Here is a 20,939-nt window from a genome sequence, read left to right as displayed (position 1 = left end):
GCAGACAACAAAAGCCATAAAAAAGTTTAAAAACCTGCACTGTCCCTCCAAACTTTGGCCAATCGGGAATGGAACCATCGCTCTGACTTAGAAATAGACCTGAGATCCCATCAAGAAATTCTTTTTTTTTTTTTTTAATGTTTTATTTATTTTTGACAGAGAGAGTGCAAGTCGGGGAGGGGCAGAGAGAGCCACAGACTGAAGATCTGAAGCAGGCTCCATGCTGACAGCAGAGAGCCTGACGCCAGGCTCAAACTCATGAGATCATGAGTGAGATTATGACCTGAGCAGAAGTCTGATGCTCAACTGAGCCGCCAAGGCACCTTCCCCCCTTGAGGAATTCTTGATCCTAAAGATAAGGCCTAGGATTTCAGGGCACAGGAAGGGGCACAAGAAATGGCAAGCAGACCCCACCCTCCCCTGCCCTGCCCCAGCCACAGTGTTGAGATCTAGTGAGAGAAAAATAAAAACAAGAACAATAACAAACAAAAACATCTCAAGGAGTATTACATACTCCGTGAGATTATGAAAGCTTCTTGCGTTTGACACTTTTATTCTCGTGACGGGACTCTAGCTGCTGGGCCACTGCAGAGGTGGGGCAGCACACAACTGCTTCCTTTGGAAATTAAAGCCCCACTGATTAGATTTCAGACTTAAGACTTTACCCCCACCTGGGGGGCCAGGAGTCTCTTTCTCTGGGAAACAAGGCTAATTGTAACATTAGTTTGTCGGAACCCACAGTCACAGGCCACCAGACCTTCTCATTTCTGCAAGTTCTAGGGCAGGGTGGGGACCCCAGGACAGCCACTCAAGGACAGTGAGGTGTGGCCCTCCTTACATGAAGTGAGCCTTCCCCACATTTCATTTCTGCTCCTGTTGGAACAAATAACCCAACATTCCAAATCAGGGGCTTTAAAATTTCCTATAAAAGGAAGGGGGTGAGGGGAGGCTTTAAAATGTTTCAGAATAGTCGAGCTGAAATTTTTCTGTATTTCAGATAGATACTTCCCCAAGTAGAAATGGGGAAGCAAAAATCAAAAGCCTTTGTAAGGATTAACTCCTAGGTAGAAGGCGAAACCATCGATGGGGGATAAAAAGGAAGTTATTCCCCATCCTACAGTTATTTCAAAGAGAACACAAAATGCAAGTGGCTGCAAAGCCATGTATTTTTAGTGTAAACAGAGCACGGGGGTTATCTTTGTCACACGGACACAGCTAAGTTGTACCTGAACTGATTCGAAACTAACACGACCTGATTGAAAACTGATTTAGAAAGGCCTGCGAGTCCCCAAGTTAACTGAACACATCCCACTGTGATTCAATTCTGTAATTGTTGTCTTCGTCTCCAAGGCCATCCCCCAAGGGCACTAAAGGAACCCAAGGAGTAAAAAAATCCCACAAGACCTATCTCCAGACCCAACGATACTTAAACTATGGAGACTGTCCTACTTTGAAAAGATCTCTGGGGACAGACCTGTCACTTCCTGTTAAACCACATTTCAGACTTAATTACTGAAACTCCAGATGTTCTCCTTTTATCCTGAAGTCTCTTGAACAGCTCCCTTCTCCTGAGGGGGCGCAGCAGCCTTGACAAGAACTTCCCAGTACCTCCTGACCACTACAACGTTGGCCTCTGAACCTTTCTCCAGTGCATAACAGCATCTAATATCTTGAACGTGCATAGAAACAAGATCCCAATTTACTAAATTCAAGGCTCTCACCAAATCACAAGGCTTAGACTCGGATAGCATCAGAGTAAAATTCAGAGCCGAAGATTAAGTATTTTCAAGTACGAGTTTTCCCTGCTGTCTGAAAGTGGAGTGTTCTAGGAAACCTTTCTCAAGCTGAGAGCAAAGGCATTAGCAAAGAAGCAATTACCATTAATTTATATGGAAAAACGCGGGAGCACTCCCAGACCCGCCTCCCACCACCCCAAATCACCTCTCTCAGGTTTTTCTGATACCTTAAGAAATATCCTGCTAATGAATGTCCAAAATAAATAGAGATGAAGCACAGATGTTCACAGACACAGTTCAAAGTGTGGCTGCTTGGTGCTGAGCTGCTGGGTGTAGTTCCCGGGGAAGGAGTTTGGGGGACCACTACTGCTGCTCAGGCTGTGTGCTGACTTTATAACAGCTCGCTGCAAAACCAGTGCCGAATGCTATTTTCACTTTCCCCCCCGCCCCTTTTTTTTGGTAAAAGCAGAAATCCTCTTCAGATTTCTTCTAGGTCTAAGACTTTCATAAAACCCAAGTGGTGTAAGGTGAACATTTGAAAAGTGGGGATATCTACAAACCAAGGGGCAGGGGAGAGCAAGGAGGGGGGGAGTGGGGAGCTACTAGTGGAAACCCTCCATTTTTCCGCTTGCTTGTCTTTCTGCCCCAGCTGCAAACATATACAAGCCAGTATTTCTTTCTTCTTTTCTTTTCTTTTCTTTTTTCCCTTTTCTCTCCTTTCCTTTTCTTTTCTTTTCTCTCTTTATGTAGGCTTTTTAAAGCTTATTTATTTTTGAAAGAGAGAGAGAAAGAGAATGAGCGGGGGAGGGACAGAGAGAGGGAGAGACAGAAGCATGGAGCTGGACGCCAGGCTCGATCTCATAAACCATGAGAAAATGACCTGAGCCGAAACCAAGACTATGATGCTTAATCGATGGAAGCACCCAGGCGCCCCCAAGGCAGTAGTTCTCACTCCCGCCTTGAAGACCTCTCTCCAGCTCAGCTACAAGGGCAGACCTGTGCTCTGGCACAGAGCATTTCCAGAGCAATGCTGCCTTGCCAACTGCAAGGCTGGGGGGCAGTGCGGGGCTGGAGCAAGAGCAGGCTGGGGCCAGCTCCTCATAAGACAATTCTGAGATCATCCAGAGCGGGAGACCCACCACAAACCGAAGGCAGGCGGGTCCTTCCCAGTGTTGTATTTGTATCTGTTTGGGCTGATGACCATTACAATGGAAAGTCAACCAGGGGCAGGCACCTGGATGACTCAGTCAGTTAAGTGTGTGACTTTGGCTCAGGTCATGGTCTCAGGGTTCATGAGTTTGAGCCCCTCACCAGGCTGGCTGCTGTCAGCATGAAGCCTGCTTGAGGTTCTCTGTGCACCCCTGGCTTATGCATGCATTCTCTCTCTCAAAAAAAAAAAAAGGAAGGAAGGTCAAACAGTAACCCTTCCACAGACCTTCTAAAGGATCATAAGTGGAGTGGAAGGGGATTAATTGGGACAGTCTTGTTAAACTAAACTGTGGGAAAGCAACACGGTCTGTTGGAGGAACAGAGGGATCTGAACGTGGACAGTAAGAAGCTTCTGGGCCACTTCTTAGATCTATAATATGCTCTAGGATGAACATTCTTGGCAGGATGGTCAAGAGTCCGAAGCAGATAGATTATTATTCATATTAGCTTACATTTCGGGTCTTCCTTAAATGAAATTACTTTTGATTATGAAACCACAGTGCACCATTTAGGCTGGAAATACAATTTAAAGAGAAAAAGAGGCTAATCTAGTACATTAATCTAGACATGCTGTTCATGATTAAGTTGTAAGGTATTTTAATACACAGTGTTTACATTTATAGTGTTTATGCTTCTCCCGTGAGAAACAAGGGGCTAAACTAGCTGGCTTTAAACATTCTTTCTGGCTCTAAGATTCTGATGGGGAGTGAAAAGGACAGTAAGATGTAAGTCACTTCTCATTCTTAACGATTCGGTGTTTGCAAATTCGCCTGAACCAATACTTGTGCTTCTGTGATGGTGTGTGGCTATATTCAGGACTACGCACGTTCCCAGCTGAGGCTGGACAAAGCGAGCTCTGTCTTTTGTTTTTAGTTCTCATACTGGGAACAGTGTCCTTCTTTTGATCTATTTTTAATGCTGTGTTTTTCGTATTTTTGTGCCTTTGGTTGGTGGCTTCATGGCTTACAACGGCCCCCAAGCAGGGTGTTGAGGTGCTGTCTGGCTCCTGGTGCTGGATGGCTGTGCCGAGCCTTGTACAGAAGGCACATGGACTGAGGGAGCTTCATGCAGGAAGGAGGAATAGTGCTGTTGGCCTTGAGTTCAGTGTTAGTGATCAGTAATACACAGTAAGTGAAATGTTCAACAGAAGCACACATAAAACAAGGTTATGTACGGACCAGTTGACAAAAATGTTGGGGCCAGAGGCTTGCACCAACCTAACCTGTATTTCTCTGAGAAGCGATGGTTCTATATTTGCAAAGTTGGTGTTTGTGGTGACTTCACAGACCATTAACTACTGTGCATAATGAGAACTGGCTGTATTATTCAAAATCAAATGCTAATTTTTAAAAACTATTTATGCATTCATTTGAGAGAGACAGAGAGAAGGAGAAATAGAGCGTGTGGAGGAGGGGGGAGGGAGAGAGAGAGAGAGAGAGAGAGAGAGAGAGAGAATGAATATCAAGCAGGCTCCTTGCTCAGCCTGGAGCCTGACCTAGGGCTTGATCCCACGACCCTGGAATCATGACCTGAGCCAACATCAAGAGTCAGATGCTCAACTGAATGAGCCACCCAGGCGCCCCTCAAATATTAATTTTTGAAGTTGCACGTATCATTTGGGGGGAACAGGTTTGTGGCAAAAAATAAGCTTGGAAGGTCAAGGGCTGTAGGATAATGGGCAGCTTACTGATATTCACCAGCGTCTCAAGGGGTGTCAGGAACCAGGACAAACATGAGGACCCAGGTCTGACTGAGCCACCCAGGCACCCCAATCCATAGTTAATTTTTGAACATCGATAAATATATGGTCTGCTCTATAGATAATCCTTAATATTCAAAGGCTTTGGGACTGAAGTATATTTTTGGGTGTATGAGTTCTTTAAATAAAAGACAAACCACATGAAGCAGTAAACTCTGTCTGGATGGTAACCTTCCAAACCCACTAAAATGAAAGATGAGTAGATAAGGTGCTAGTGCTTTAAGAGATTCTGCAATTTTGCTGTCTTTCCAGCAGGGAGGAGAGTCAGGGATGTCATAAAATGTTTCAAAGCAGCCAGGATTTTTAAAGACACAAAGGAGGTACTGGCTAGAAACATCCTAAGGGTCAAATAAGATATTTACTAGCTGTGCCTTTTTTTTTTCATTCACAGGAATTATATGGAATTTGATTTTCTTTTTCGCTTTTAGAAAGGTTATAAAAATATCAATTTTGTCCTACTCTGACACACACATTTTTAAAAATGCTTTTTATGTATTTATTGAGAGAGCGAGAGAGCGAGAGAGAGAGAGAGAGTGTGTGTGTGTGTGTGTGTGTGTGTGTGCAAGCAGGGAAGGGGCAGAGAGAGAGAGGGAGAGAGAGAATCCAAAGCAGGCTCCTCACTGCCAGCACAGAGCCTGATGCGGGGCTTGAACTCACGAACTGTGCGGTCTTGATCTGAGCCTAAATCGAGTCAGACACTTAACTGACTGAGCTGTGCAGGTGCCCCAGATACACAGATGTTAAATAATTTTGCATGGGCAATGTCAAAGGTCATGATCCTCTGTACCTTCCTTTAACTGAAGAAACGTTCGAACCGTTTGTACCCAAGACTGAGCAAGGATCTCTCCTCAACGTGTTTAAATGTCACAAGTCATTCTTTTTTGCAAAAGTACCTGTCAAGTTCAAGTGATTTTCCCATTGCCCTTGCATTTAGATTTGGCATTCACTGACAGCTTTTATGATGCTCTGTGGGTGCTGGAGAGGTGAGTCAGACACCATGGTGTCTGTTCCGGGAGGGGCTCCATCTGTTTGGGGGTGGGGGGATGGCGACGGGCTGTAAAGAGCTGGCTCACTGAGCTCTGGCTGAGCCTGGGCCAGGAGGCCTGGGCCCCCTCGTGCCTCACCACCCCCACTCCTGTCGTCCCTCTCTCCTGGCCTCTCCAGGCCGTCTCCCTGGCCTTCTCCATACTCCTAGGGACTTCTTATTCTCTCTCAGGAGGGGGAATCTATACAGAGACAGGCTAAATTCCCACCCCCACAGTCCCTAGATGCTCTTCATTCCTGCCCCAGTATGTGACCATCCACACCCAGGCCCTCTGACTCAGCACCCCATACAGCATTACTGTAGAAATGACAGATGTGGCCACAGCCTCCACTGGGACGTCCGCACTTGATGCTAATGAACACAGTTCTCTGAATTTCATCACACCAGGGCACCCTTTCCCTTCTGCCCAAGAGGAAAGAGGTAAACGTATCACTTATGTTACACCCAGGTACGCATGGGATGGCCAGATAAAGAGGCGTGCGCTCTCTCTCTCTCTCTTTTGCTTTCTGCTTTTCTCCATGGGAAGCAGCTAAAGCCAAGTTTGGGCCATTCAGAGAGTCCTGGATGCCACCACGAGAAGGAGAAACCAGAATGAGGCCACAAGAGTGAACAGCTCTCTTGGTGGACGGCTGGACCGTGAAGGGGAGAAGACAGGGAGAGGGAAAGGCAAGTATGTGGGAACTCTTCCTTTCCTTTTGTAAGTCAAACGATTGCAGCAGCTTGGGCAAAGCTAGTCAGGAGCCCTCATGAAAGAAATAACCATAACCTTTGGGGGTGCTCAGCAAGGTAGGCTGGAGCCCTCTGCCAGGAGATAAAGCCCAAAGGTACCTTCCACAAAGTAATATTTCTCTCTCTCTCTCTCTCTCTCTAAATCTTCCCCTCTCCCTTTCCCTTCTCTATCTCCCTCCCTATCTGGAGGCCCTCATGTCCCTGGGAACAACCGAGAAAGCAGTCAAGGAAGTGCTGTGGGATGGTGGGTTGGCTGAAAAGTCCAGAAAGAGCCTGAAACCGCTACACGTAAAGATGACTTTTCTTCCGAAACAGAAGTCTGATTCTTCCCCTCTGTTGGAATTCGCAGAGTCCTTTCTTCCCTCAAAGGACAGGAACAATGTCACACTGTATGTTTCGGCTATTTCCTTCAACCTATGCTGTCTAGACTCTGTGTGCTTTCACTTAAAAAACAAAATAAAATAAAAATAAAAACAACCCTTCGCCACCTAGGCACCACTCTACCATCTTAAAACTATTTCTGGCAGGAGAAGAATGCTTCATTCAGGAGCCACCCCGACGGGGAGACCAGTGGGAGAGAAGAGAGCGCGGACGCTGCAGCCTCGCGGAGCAGGGCCCAGCTCCCAGAAGCCCAGCAGCACCTGACCTGGAGTCTGATTCTCCACGTGCCAGGCATTTTCCAACAAGCAAAACAAAAGAAAGCAAAAGGCCTTCTTTATCTCAGAGAGCCTCCCACTTTCTTCTGAATCGACAGGCTAAGGCCGCGCAGAGAAAATGATGCTTTAAGATGTCAAGACTGAGGCCAGCTGCTGGCCGCCTGGCCTATCGGGCCTGGGAGGGGTCACCCAAGCTGTCAGTCTCCGCAGTTAGCAGCAGGATGCAGATGTAATTTCTTAAAAGAGCCTTCCAGGGCTATTCATGCAACAAATATTTTCCGAATTCCTACCGTATGCCAGGCAGCAGCGAGAAATGTTTTCCTCCACAGTTTCTAGCAAAGGAACACATTATAAGAGGTAGGTGCTTTCAGAGAAGAAGCAGTATCAAAGGGAGTGATCTGTATTTGTTGATAAAGGAAGGGTCACTTTTAATCACTCCAACAAGTCTTTTTTCCAAATACGCATTTTCCCAAAGGTAATAAAATAGTTACAGCTACAGGGAGGGAAAAAAAGCATTCCTTTCTTTATCAGATACTGAGGCTCAGAGAAACACCATTCTCCTCCTTAAAAAGTAGAGTGGCTATGGCAGAATTCAGAAGAATCATTTGATTTCTTCTCCTAACAGAGTAGGGTTCTTGCTATCTGATTTACTTTCCAGCTGTTGTTTGGTTTTTTTAGCACAAATCCCAACAAACGAATGTATCTGATTTAGAACAATGTACTACAAAGACCGATGCCAGGAGTGTCCCAACCGTGGAAGAGAGACAACGCCAGGGTCCTACAGCACCCCGATCAAGGCTTGTTAAAAAGTACAGGTGCTTAAACCTTAGGAGGGTTAGTTATTTTTTTTAATTTTTTTCCTGTTTTTTATTTATTTTTGAGAGACAGAGATAGCACGAGCAGTGGAGGGCCAGAGAGAGACAGAGACACAGAATCTGAAACAGCCTCCAGGCTCTGAGCTAGCTGTCACACAGAGCCTGATGCGGGGCTTGAACCACAAACCGTGAGATCATGACCTGAGCCAAAGCCAGACGCTCAACAGACTGAGCCACCCAGGCGCCCCAGGAGGGTTAGTTATTAAGTCCAGATAAAAGTGACGCGGAGGACAAGCGTTCTGCACTTTGGATAATAAACCCCTTGTGCAACAAGGAGGGGGCAGATACTGCCACTCCTGTTCCGGGCTGAGGGCGTCGCACTGTGGGCTGGGCTGGAGCTAGGGCTCCCACGTGACAGAGATGACACTCATCACAACTGCTCATTTCCCTCCAGTGGGCAGGGCTGATTGCTGGGCGGGTCAGCTATGCTAAGTACCCTGGGTAAGAATTTCCAGTACATGGCGCTATGGGTCTGACTCTCTGCTATGGGGAAATCTGCTGCAAAAGAAACTATAACTGCCAGCAAAATGCCTCCAAACGGCTATGAGTTAAGTGATTCCTTTCCAGCTCGACAAGCCATGAGATAATGTAGTCACGTCTATGCAAGTACTACCGTATACACACCCACAAGCGCACATGTGCCCACCGACTTCCGTGGGGCTGCATGTGTGAACGCCACCCCCTCGGAACCCGGCAGCACAGTCAGGTCCGCGCTGACCTTCCTGAAAAGTCACGTGGTGCCCGAGGTGAACCTCACCTGGGTCTCTTGTCCATGGTGGCGACACACATGTGCTGGGAGGGCACCGCGGTCCACTTCTTCGCCTCTGTGACGAGGGCTTCCGCGTCCACCAAGCCGAATCCATAGAGATGGCTAACTGAAAAGACAGAGCCTTCAGACCCTGCCCCGTCCTACCCACCAGGAACGGAGCAAGGCCCCGCGCTTACACTCCGCTTGCCTCCCACGCTGGGCACCTGATCCACTACTACCACCGCACACACCGCCTGTGCCACTCCGTGGCTGCAAGGGTGCGAGCCATCACCTAGAGGTCCCAGGAGGCAGGACCAGCCCCCTCTGAGGACCGCTCCAAGATCCCAGCCGGGTGACCCTCTCCCTGGACTACACTCCTTCAGGTCAGGGATACGGGCCAGCCACCGTGGCCCATTTCGATGCCGAGTAGGAAAAGAAGCATTGAGAGGACCTAGTATTTTCTTTCTGGGAGACAAGATTAGGCATCTGTGTCGGCATCTGAGCTCCCTGACTCATAAACCAGACAAGAGAAACAAAGCCTTAAACCCCGTTGGTCCACGCAACCACGATGTGCAATAAACAAGAAAGCAAGGTGCTGCTCATCTTTTTTTGCCATCTTCTTTGCCTGCTAAATTCTGGGGGCATTCGGGAACATGGCATTGTGTAGCACACAGGCCGTGCGTGCTTGTGAGTTGGCCTGAATCAGTGTTTAATTTGGCTGTGGCATGAGTTTCAAAGTTTAATTTAAGAGGCAAGGTCAAGAACTAGATACGATCTATTTTCCTATTTAATTAGGCCAACATTGAAATGTGGGTCAGCTCTCGTTACAGCGCACCCCTACCACCAACATTCCTGTGACACAACGATGCATTAGGCCTGCCTGATCAATGGCTTTCTTACTGAACGGCATGTCCCTTGGAACTTAGAGTAATAACACTTGCCCTATATTTTACAGATAGTAGTAGTATCAGGCTTGGTGTCAAAATAGTTGGGCCTGAGATTCAAGAAAGGGAAAAAAGTCCTCCCTAACATACCGTGGCTGAACGTAAATCTTTTTCAAGCATCTCTGGCAAGAAGCCATACAAACAAAGCCAGGGGCACAGTCCTATAATTATCTGCTTAGGAGGCTCCGGGATATCTGGGTTACAAGCCCTGCCTACATCTGTCCCAAGCTGGGTTGGGGGAAGAAGCCTTGCTGTTCTAGGAGTTACTTTTATAACACAGACAGAAATTTTATTGTTAGAAAGTAACTTACATAACTATCTCAGTGTACTCATTGTACAGGTAAGGAAACTGAGGGCCAGTTTCAAAATTGTATTGCAACTCGGGGCTAAGAATGCAAGCTGCACTTAGGTGGCACACAAATAAACATTATTTATTTATCTTAATAGACAAGGATTTGTTTTGATGCGCATTAGGAAAAAATAAAAGTATACCCCAAACCCATGTTTAACCAGATGTAATAAAGTTTCCTTTGAAAACATATATTTTTTGGAAGAGAGAGAGAAGAGCACAAGCAAAGGAGGGGCACAGGAGAGAAAGAACCTTAAGTAGTCTCCACATTCAGCTTGGAGCTTCACTCAGGGCTCGATCTCACATGAGATCATGAACTGAGCTGACATCAAGAGTCAGATGCTTAACCGACTGAGCCACCCAGGTGCCCTTAAAATATACTTCTTTGGAACACCTGGGTGGCTCAGTCGGTTAAGCATCTGACTTCGGCTCAGATCATGATCTCACAGTCTGTCAGTCTGAGCCCCGTGTCAGGCTCTGTGCTGACAATTAAGAGCCTGGAGCCTGCTTCTGATTTTGTGTCTCCCTCTGTCTCTGCCCCTCCCCTGCTCACACTGTGTGTGTATCTCTCTCTCAAAATAAAATAAAAACATAAAATATTTAAAAATATATTCCTTTATGTAAAAAAATGCAAGTCAGTTTAAAGAGAATTATTATACCAATACTGGTACAGGTGGTCTCCGGATGTGGCAAAAGTCGTGATGTTTAGGAAACCCTGAATTCTACCGATCCTGAGTTTCTCCCCCTTAATGACAGCGTGAGGCTCCAGGATACCTTTCTTAAATCTCTAGCTATATACGTCTCACTCTTATGACACACAATTAGTGTCATCTGGGGATTCTTTTTGAGAAGCTCCTGGCACCCCTGAAATAGAGAGTTTAGCAGGTGACCCAGTGGGCCCCCCAGGACAAGCTGACTGGCCGCCCCCCAGCCCACCAGGCTCACCACCACACCTTTATGACCGGCGCCGTTGACTTTCCAATCATTCGCTTTCAGGTGCGCCGGCCTGGATGTCTTCACCAGCAGGTGCTGGACGTCCCTCCAGGTTAACTGGCTGCTGCAATGGCACAATGACAGACCGCTGAAGCCCACACAGATAAAAATGATGGCTGCACAGGACCATCCACCGCGGCGCATCTGGAGGGAGCCTGAGTCTGGACTTAAGAATTCCTGCAGACTCCATTCCTCAGCAAGGGCTTATTTCATAACCTCTTTGTAAAGAATGGTTTCCTGGGGTTACACCCTAAGATAAAATAACGCAGTGGGTGACATAAAAGCCCTAGCATTAAAAATCCATCCCTGCCACCACGGTGTGCCTGGGGGCTCAAGGGCTAGAGAGGAAACCGTGGCAGCGGAGAGAGGGGTTTCTTATGTTTACGAGAACGAGGCGGCTGGTCTTCATCATGACAAAGCAAGTGCTGTGGTGCACAAGGGCAGGTTCAAGCCCTCATCTGCCCAGACCCCATCCCTGTGTAGATCCACCTGCTACTGATTATAATTTGAGAGTTTAGTAATTCTCAATTTAGAATACATTTGTTTTGGTGCAAAGTGGAAACAACTCATTGAAAGAATGGAGGCCCACCAATAAAGAAATGCATGGATCAGAGCGTTTTGGGGTCTAAGATACATTGTTCCACCCTTTTAACGCCTCTGAAGCCAGGATGCATCTTACGATGATAGATGATGCTCTATCCTAACCCCCTCTGTCCACAGCACAGACCAGCTCACAGATGGATGCTGGAAGGATCCTGATGCAGTTTGCACCCCTCCTCCTGACCAGTCCTTGCTCTAACCTGCAGCAGTTACAATGGTCTTTCCAATCACCCACTCTTGGTGTGTACTTAAAAATATACATAAAATTTGCCCTCTTCACCATTTTTCTGTGTCCAGTGCAGCGTCCTTGGTACCTCCCCACTGTTGCACATCCATCACAAACCATCCATTTCCAGAACTTTATCTTCCCCAATTGGAACTCTGCCCCCTTGGGATGCTAACTCCCCATTTCCTCCCCCTCCAGCCCCTTAGCAACCCCATTCTACTTCTGTCTCTATGCACGTGACGACTCTGGGACCCTTACATAAAAGGAATCATTCAGTCCTTGTCCTTTTGTGACTGGCTGATTTCGCTCAGAATACTGTCCTCCAGGCTCATCCATGTTATAGCAGGTGTCAGGATTTCGTTCCTTCCTAAGGCTGAATAATACTCCATTGTTTGTGTAGATCACATTTTATTTATCCATACATCTACTGAGTGGGCACTTGACCTGCTTCCTCGTTTTGGCTATTGTGAGTCACACTGCCAAGAACACGGGGGTACAGAGAGCTCTTCAAGTCTCTGCTTTCAGTTCTTTTGAGTAGAGACCCAGATGCAGAATTATAGGCTTGTGTGCTAAATCTTTAAGTTTTTGAGGAACCATTACTCTGGTTTCTGCAGTGGCTGAACCATTCTATTTTTCCACCTCTTTGCCTGCTGTCTACTGGGACCTCACCGTGGTTTGAGTCTTGGGGTACACATGCATTCCTTCCTTGGGGCTCAGTCTCCAGGCGCTAGCCCCAGGCTTCTGTGATTTCTCCAACATGTTCTTGCTGTTGCGCCAGTGACCTCACTGGCCTCCTGGCCACCTACCCGCCCCCCCCAGCTATGTCCATTAGTGCAGTTTCTAGGTCTTCGCTCGGCTCTCCGCCCCTTATCCACGGCCCCCTCCTGAGGCCCCATGGCCAACCTCATAGTTCAAGGGGGTTTCTGAGGCTCCAGGTGGCCCAAGGTTTCATACTCTTCCATACAGGCACAGGCTTTAGAGTTTGGCTAGGGAAGATGAGGCCTCACCCCTCGATACCAGCGTGACCTGACAAGTTACTTCTGTCAGCATTCTACCAAGAATGGCTGAGGCCAGTCCAACCAGGAGTTCAGCGTAAGGTGCCAGGAAGCATGAGCTTCAGAGTTCAGGACAGCACAGAATGGGTGCAGAAAGGGAGAATGTTAGAAACCATCCTGGGGTTCTTGGGTGGCTCAGTCAGTTAAGCTTTTGACTCTTGATTTTGCCTCAGGTCATGATCTCATGATTCGTGAGTTCAAGCCCTGAATCAGGCTCCACAGAGCATGTGTGGAGCCTGCTTGGTATTCTCTCTCTCTCCCTTTCTCTCTTCCCTTCTGCCACTCCCATGCTCTCTCTCAAAATAAATAAACTTAAAAAAAAAAAAAGAAATCATCTCATTATGAGGACTTCTGTTTTATTTTGGACTCTGGTACCAAAATCACAAATATATTTGTATGAAAAACACAGCTAAGAAATGCCATTGAAAATGTTTTTTCAACAAAGAAGGGATTGATGGAAGGTCCCAAGGCTGCCACAAACTGGATGACCTACGTACAATTCTTACTCATGAGGGTCTTTCTTCATTTTTGTTATGTGCTGTCCACAGGCCCTCACTGCCGCGCTGGGACCTGCTCCACCCGGGGCGAGCCGGCTTTGCCCGGATGCCTTCTGCGCACAAGTGAACAGTGTGTGCAGGCAATGCTGGGCACGTGGGTGTGAGGCCCACTCCTTGGACATGTGAGCTGGCCTTGCCTCCCATCTCCTCACCTCAGGCCTGCAGGGTCCCCTGTTACAGCCTGTCCCTTCCCTGACCGGTCCTGCAGGCTTATATGTTCAAATCTGACACTGCTTTCTTTTTAGAATGAGATTCTTCTTTTCTTTTAAATTTTTAAAAACATTTATTTATTTTTCAGAGAAAGAAATGGAGTGTGAATAGGGGAGGGGCAGAGAGAGGGGGAGACACAGAATCCGAAGCAGGCTCCAGGCTCTGAGCTAGTGGTCAGCACAGAGCCCGATGTGGGGCTTGAACCCACGAACCGTGAGATCATGACCTGAGCCGAAGCCGGACGCTCAACCGACTGAGCCACCCAGGTGACCTAAAGCTGACGCTGTTTTCAGTAAAGTTTGCTTGACTCACCACCTGCACACTTCTGAGGAGCACCTAAAATACTGACCAAGAGGAGGGTTTTCATGTGTCCACAGGCCAAATTTAAAGGGACAAACTGGCATGAAATGAAGCTTGTTTTCTATTTAGTTTTGACTAACAAAATTCCTTGCATGTTTCCAATAAAGAATGGAAGGAGATATAAAACAATGAATTGCTAAGTATGTGAATGCCACTTTCTACACAAGTGAGTAATTATTTAGAGTTGTTTAGTTTTTTTTTTTTAAGAGCCTCAGGACCCAGAAGCTAGCACTTTGGCCTGCAAGTAGAAAATATTTAGTTATTCCTTTGTTAAACTGGTAGCATGTGAGCTGTATGCCCTTTTGCCTTGTGCAGATCAACATGCAAACATATATAATTGTAAGGATTGAAGCAACCCAAATGTGATTTTTTTTTGAATCATTTAAAATCTCATCTACAATAACTGGCTACTTCAAATGTCTGGCTTATTCCAAGCCAGTTTTGATGTCTTAACTGAATTTTTTTTTTTGACACCATAATTGCATGTTCTTTGTGATGCCTCCAGACACTAACAACTCGGAGTTTTATTTGGCTTATGAACAAATGAAATGTCCCCATTGCGCTGTCAATTGATCAACTAAAGTTTATAAAGGTCAGCTTGCGGCAGCCTGATGTGGGATTTTGGTGGGCGACACAGTAGGGGAGGCAGGCTCAGGGTTCTGGCCCACTCAGTTCTCTGTGGTCCTACAAAGGACAGGAGACAGCGAGCTGTCACAAGAAAATGAAGGAGGGGCACTTGGGTGGCTCAGGCTGTGAAGCGTCCAACTCTTGATTTCGGCTCAGATGTAGCCATGCGCAGGCTCTGTGCTGATAACATGGAGCCTGCTTGGATTCTCTCTTTCCCGCTCCCTCTGCTCCTCCCGCTCTCTCAACATAAACAAATAAACCTAAAAAGATATATTTAAAAACTTAAAAATAAAAAAGAAGGGAAGGACTCTCTTCATGTCCATTAAGGATGGACTTGAAACGGAAGGAGATTCTGACCCATATTACAAACCCATGCCACAACGTGGATAAACCTGGAGGACATTGTGCTACGCGAACCAGTCACAAACAATCAAGTCCTGTATGATTCCAGCTATGTGAGGTGCTTAGGTCAAACTCATAGAAACAAAAAGCAGAATGGCGATTGCCAGAGCCCGGGGCAAGGGTTAGAGGTAGTGCTGCAGGCTGAATCGTGTCCTCCCAAACTCATACATTGAAGCCCTCCCCCCAGGACTTCCAAATGTACCTGTATCTGGAGACACAGGGTCTTTAAAGAGGTAACTAATGTAAAATGAGATCATTAGGGTGAATCCAATATGCCTGGGGTCCTTATAAAAGAATTAGGACACACATAGATGGAGGGAAGACCACCTGAGCACACAGAGAGAAGGCGAACTCTCCCACTTGCCCTGCCCCTCCCCCACTTGCACCGTTTCTGACTCTCTCAAAACACATAAACTTAAAAAATGGTTAAAATGGTAAATTTTATGTTATGAGTATTTTACTGATTTAAAAAGGTACAGAAAGCAAAGGAAAAGAGGGGAAGGCAAGTGGGAACTTACTTTGCTTCTAAAGCCAAAGCGATGATGCCGGCCACCATGGGGGCTGAAACCGAGGTCCCAGTGTGGCCGTCGGTGCAGCGCTGTCGCAGATCCGTGGTGACCTGGGTGACAAGAGGCTATGTCAGCTCCCAGATGTCGGAAGCTACACAAGAGGCACTTACTATGCATTTATATTTCTGCAGCCAAGGTTTTTTTTTTTTTTAATGTTTATTCATTTATTTTGAGAGAGGCAGGAGAGGCAGAGAGAGAATCCCAAGCAGGCTCCATGCTATCAGCGCAGAGCCTGACAGGGCTCAAACTTGGGAACTGTGAGATCATGACCTGAACCGAAACCAAGAGTCAGATGCTTAACCTACTGAGCCACCCAGGCGCCCCTCTGCCGTCAAGCTTTGTGTCAGATGCTCCTGCTAATCGGCTTTGCTTGCTTATGTAAAACACGGACCCCTGCGGGGATGAGCTAATCACAGCCTGAGAACCAGGAGACAAGGGAGATGGAATAGAAGCAGCCAGAAGCTGCATAACCTCACCGCTGCAAGTGTGCACACTGAGACACTAAGTGAAACAGAGAAGGCCTTCCGTGGCAGAGCCCCCATGGGAAAGCCACCTGCCCTAGCTCATGTGAAAGACCCCCAAGTCACCCCTGACTTGAGCAGCTGGAAACATGTGCGGGTGCCCAGGGGGCCCAGACAGCATCTCTGCCTTTAGCCAGAAGATCAGAGATCAGTCTAGAAGGTCACAGATCACTCTCCACCAGGATGTCATCCTCAGATCATTGACTGTCCCAAAGCACGCGGTTCCACCTGCCGCAGTGGACGAATCCGACGAGTTGTCCACCCTCACTGTGTGCCATATGGGAAACGAAGCTGGCCATTCTCCTCGGGAAGGCGAGGCTGACTCTGCAAATCGCGGGGCCATGCGTGCCTTTCTCTGAGGCACTGACTCCCAGCTGGGCCGGGGGACTGATTCTGGGCCCCACTGACACACAGCCTGATTTGTCCCTCGCCTTTGAACTGAAATGGAGAAGCAGCAGTAGGAAATCACCCCATGTAGTTCAGCGGTGCCCCACCTCCTGCGCTGGATGGGATTTGGGCCCTCTCACTCTGCAGATGGACCTAAGGTTGCTAATCGGCAGATCTTAAATCAGTGAGAATATCCTGGATTATCCAGTGGGCCCGATGTAACCCGAAGGGCCCCAAGAAGTGGAAGGAGGCAGAAAAATGTGTCAGAGAGATGAGGCAAAAGACAGACCCAGGCTGTGACTGCTGGCTTTGACGAGGGAGATGGAGAAACAAGGAATGTGGGCAGCCAGGAGATGCCCTTAGCAGACAGCCCACCAGGAAACAGGAGCTCAGTCCTACAACCACAACAAAGTAAATTCCGCCAATAACCTGACGGAGCACAGAATGGATTCTCCACTAGAGCTTCTAGAAGGGAACATGGTCTCACAGGCACGTGGATTTCAGCCTCGGGGGACTCAGAACAGAGACTCTGGGGAGGCTGCTGCACTTCTAGTCTCCTGAACTGTGATAAAATAAATCTGCGCTGTTGAAGCAAAGTTTGAGATCATTTGTTACGACAGCAATAGGAAACTGACACCCCCACCAACTGCAAGCCTCCGGTAGCGGATCTGCATAACCCCAGGCAGTGGATTTCCCCAGTGAAAACAATCCAGATCTTCTTCCAAACAGAGCATCTTCCTTGTCACACTTCGGCTGGGCTGCAAGCACCCAGTGAAACAGGATTTAGCCTGTCTGTCTCTCACACTCAGGAAGGGTTGGACAGAAACATTGGCGGAGACCAGCCTGCTCCTCCCTCCCCATTCAGCAGGATTGAGGCAACCTGATGTTAGGATGGGCAGCTGAGGGTAGGGAAGTTGGGACAAGGATGTGACATCCCTGACCCCAGGATCTTCATCTGCAAAAGGGCATAACGACACATCCTTTACAAGGCTTCTGATCAAAATCACAGCTGGCACCTGAAACATACTTATATTCAGTAAATGGTGGCCAGGGAGGGAAACTGAAGGTGTCTGGGCAGGAGGCCAACCTCCCAAGAGCAGGTGAGGCCTGTGGCCAGCTCTCCAGCCTCTGAAAAAGGGCTACTGGGTTGTGAGCAGAGGCATCGCAGTGGAGGGAGGGGATGGCTCAACCGAGGTGGGCAGTCCCCTTCCTGAGACCAGACGTCATGCATGGTACTCTGCTCGTGTTCAGTCAATGAAAGAAAGAGCCAAGGAATAAATGAGTGAGAGACGCTCACGTTAGGTGTTACTCCACTCATCCAGGGTCATGTGTCAGCACCAGGCAATCCCGTCCTCCAGGCAAACGCTGCCTGGCATTCACTAGAGGGCACAGGTGTGACAGAACCTTGATTTCCAGTCGATTCCTCCCTGAACTGCCTAGCCTGCAGGCTGCCTTAAGTCCAGAGCTTGGAGGTTCTCGAAGGGGCCTCAGAGCAAAAACGTGGCTCTAGCTGAGCTGAACACAACAGTAAAAACAAGCAAAAACACCATCCATATGCTCAGAGAAGAATCCCAACCCAGCAAGAATTGACTCATTTTCTCTTTTACCCTCTTAACTACACCCTTCCGACCCATATCTTATTGCTCAGAGAAGAGACTTAAGAAAGAAAAAAGAATCAAGGCAGTTTGTAGCTAAGGTGTGTGCACACGCAGTATGACTAATTAAGCAAATAAAACCCGGAGCCCTGGTCCCAGGGTTGAGAGACAGGGTCGTCCCGGCAGGAAGCCTTTGGTACAAAGTGTTCAATGACCCACTCTCCACCCCACGCGCCTCCAGCCAGCAGGCTTGTTTAACAAGACTCTGGGAAGTCCATGTTCCAATGACCCTGGATTCCTACATGAACAGGACACCGTGCAGAATCTCAGCCGCCTGTCCCGGGGGCACGTGCTTCAGTAGAAAAGGAAAATAAATTAATACCTTCGTTAACTAGCCGGGGCCGCTGCAGGCTGGCGGCAGAACAGCCGTGGCTGACCTTTCAACTGGTTCAGAGCACAAGAGGGAACAGGGAGCCTGAATGCTCCCTCAGAAGAACGTATAAACAAATTCGCAAATGATTTCTCGAGATGCGACAAAACAGCAGGAGAAATAAAGAAAGATGCTAGTGAGCTTGCTTTCAAATTAAACCGTGTCTGGCCGGCTCCACGGTCTCATTTTTTAAACATCTAAAAACCAACTTAATGACTGTGCATTTGAATTCTGCATTAATTTCAGCTCAAAATCCTCCCCCTCTTTACTTTTCTTAAAGCAGGAAAGCCTGTAGGGAAGGAAGAAGCACAAATGCCACCCATATGCTAAACGGAAATACTTTTTAAAAGATGAATCACACTGATGTCCATTGAAGTGAACGTGACAGACAGAAACCACAGCTCAATTTGAAGGGTCTGGGGCAAGCCCTTTTGTTAGGGAGAGCATGGCCTGGAAGAACACTTGGATTTCTAAAATGTTGCAGTATAAAACCAAGACTTTCTTTTCCTCTGTCTGGCACGTTGAAACTGAACCGGTCAGCTGGATCCCAAGCGATGTGACCACAGAAATTTAGAGAGCTAAAAGGAGGCCCAGTGCTGAGAATGCACCCCATTCTTAAATGCTATTTTTAGATCTCTAAAGCCACAGAGGGTTTTAATTGGTATTTTGTGCAAAAATTAGAAAGGCAGGGCCTGCAGAAGGTTGCCGAGGGGCTGGGGTTTCCCTTGAGGTACAACCAGTTCACTGATGGGGAGGGTGGTACCCGGGGGCCGGCACGGACTGGCCTCAGGGGAAGAGAAACGTGTCTCCGAAGAGCTGGAGGAGCACATCCTAAGCTCTCCACCTGGCCGGGAGGACTCACGATTTTCCGCTCGTAGAACGCCCCGCTGCTGTAGGTGGTGGCCAGGGTGGACGCACACTCTTCCAGGTACCACGGCTTGTACCCGTTCTCGGTGGTGCTGCTCACGGAGATGGTGTAGATGCTGTTGGTGTAGCCATCACAGGAACAGTGGTCCCCCTCTCTCCCGCCATTCCCAGAGGCCCAGACAAAAATGGAGCCCAGGCCCTGCCGACCCTAGACGGGAAGAAGGACAACAAGGTGCCAGTCAGCCCCGGCAGCTGGATTTTCGAAGTGTAGGTCTCACACCAGCCCGGAGTCCTTTCCTCGGAATGTCCCTTCCAAGGGTCTAAGAAGGATGCATTCAGGGGCGCCTGGGTGGCTCAGTCAGTTACGCCTCCAACTTCAGCTCAGGTCTTGATCTCACAGTTTGTGAGTTCGAGCCACTCCATCGGGTTCTGTGCTGACAGCTCACAGCCTGGAGCCTGCTTCAGATTCTGTGTCTCCCTCTCTCTCTGCCCCTCCCCTACTTGTGTGCTCGCTCTCTCTCTCTCCCTCTCTCTCAAAAATAAATAAAGATTTTTAAAAAAGGATGCATTCAGACCACATGATGCCACCAAGGACATGGTTCTGCAGGCTCCTGTTTTGTCTCAAAGCATTCCTTTTTTTTTTTTTAATGTTTATTTATTTTTGAGAGAGAGGGAGAGAGAGACAGAGCATGAGCAGGAGAGGGGCAGAAAGAGAGGGAGACACAAAATTTGAAGCAGGCTCCAGGCTCTGAGCCATTCAGCAAAGAGCCCAATGTGGGGCTCAAACCCACAAAGCATGAGATCATGACCTGAGCCAAAGTAGAATGCTTCACTGACTGAGCCACCCAGGCACACCTCTTGTTTTATTTTAACAGAGCAGTTCCGCCTGCGGTGACAGCCTTAATGCTGCAGAATCACAGGATCGCACTGAGATGCCCCAGAAGGACCTTTCTGTTCTTCATGGGAAAATGAAGGGCCCTCACACAAGCCGTTCTATTCCAGAGCCACGCCAGTAATTTCCATCATAATGTCCTATCATCACAAAGCAATATTACTGAGAGGACAGTTGATGGCTGAATTTATAATATTAATTTTTCTGGATTCAAAGAGCTGGTCCTGTGGGGCAGAGGGCAAATTTTCTTGAAAACCCTGTGGAATTTGTCTTAGGAATATGTCTTAGAGAGCAAGGTAATTTTTTAATCATTTAATCTTTATTTATTTTTGAGAGAGAGAGTCAGAGCATAAGCAGGGGAGGGGCAGAGAGAGAGGGAGACACAGAATCGGAGGCAGGCACCAGGCTTTGAGCTGTCAGCACAGAGCAGACACAGGGCTCGAACTCACAAATTGCGAGATCATGACCTGAGCTGACGTCGGATGCGTATCAGACTGAGCCACCCAGGCGCCCCAGGGCAAGACAATTTTTGAAAAGAAGGGACTGTGAATTCTGGGTGAAGATTGAATAGGTAAAAAGGGTCATGGTCCAGAACACT

General features: G+C 47.8%; 1 protein-coding gene across 1 annotated transcript in view; it reads right to left on the bottom strand.

Annotated features, from left to right (window-relative positions):
- PCSK6 (proprotein convertase subtilisin/kexin type 6) overlaps positions 1-20,939 on the bottom strand; it is a 174,531-nt gene that overhangs the window by 62,290 nt on the left and 91,302 nt on the right. The window contains exons 10-13 of the mRNA XM_029952282.1: positions 19,445-19,657; positions 15,599-15,699; positions 11,004-11,107; positions 8,767-8,884 (exon numbers count right to left, since the gene is read on the bottom strand). Of these exons, the coding sequence (XP_029808142.1) occupies positions 8,767-8,884; positions 11,004-11,107; positions 15,599-15,699; positions 19,445-19,657 (536 nt within the window). The remainder of the gene's footprint in view (positions 1-8,766; positions 8,885-11,003; positions 11,108-15,598; positions 15,700-19,444; positions 19,658-20,939) is intronic.

Source organism: Suricata suricatta, chromosome 9, assembly GCF_006229205.1.
Source record: "Suricata suricatta isolate VVHF042 chromosome 9, meerkat_22Aug2017_6uvM2_HiC, whole genome shotgun sequence".
Taxonomy (NCBI): Eukaryota; Metazoa; Chordata; class Mammalia; order Carnivora; family Herpestidae; genus Suricata; species Suricata suricatta.
This window is presented reverse-complemented; position numbering and strand designations above follow the sequence as displayed.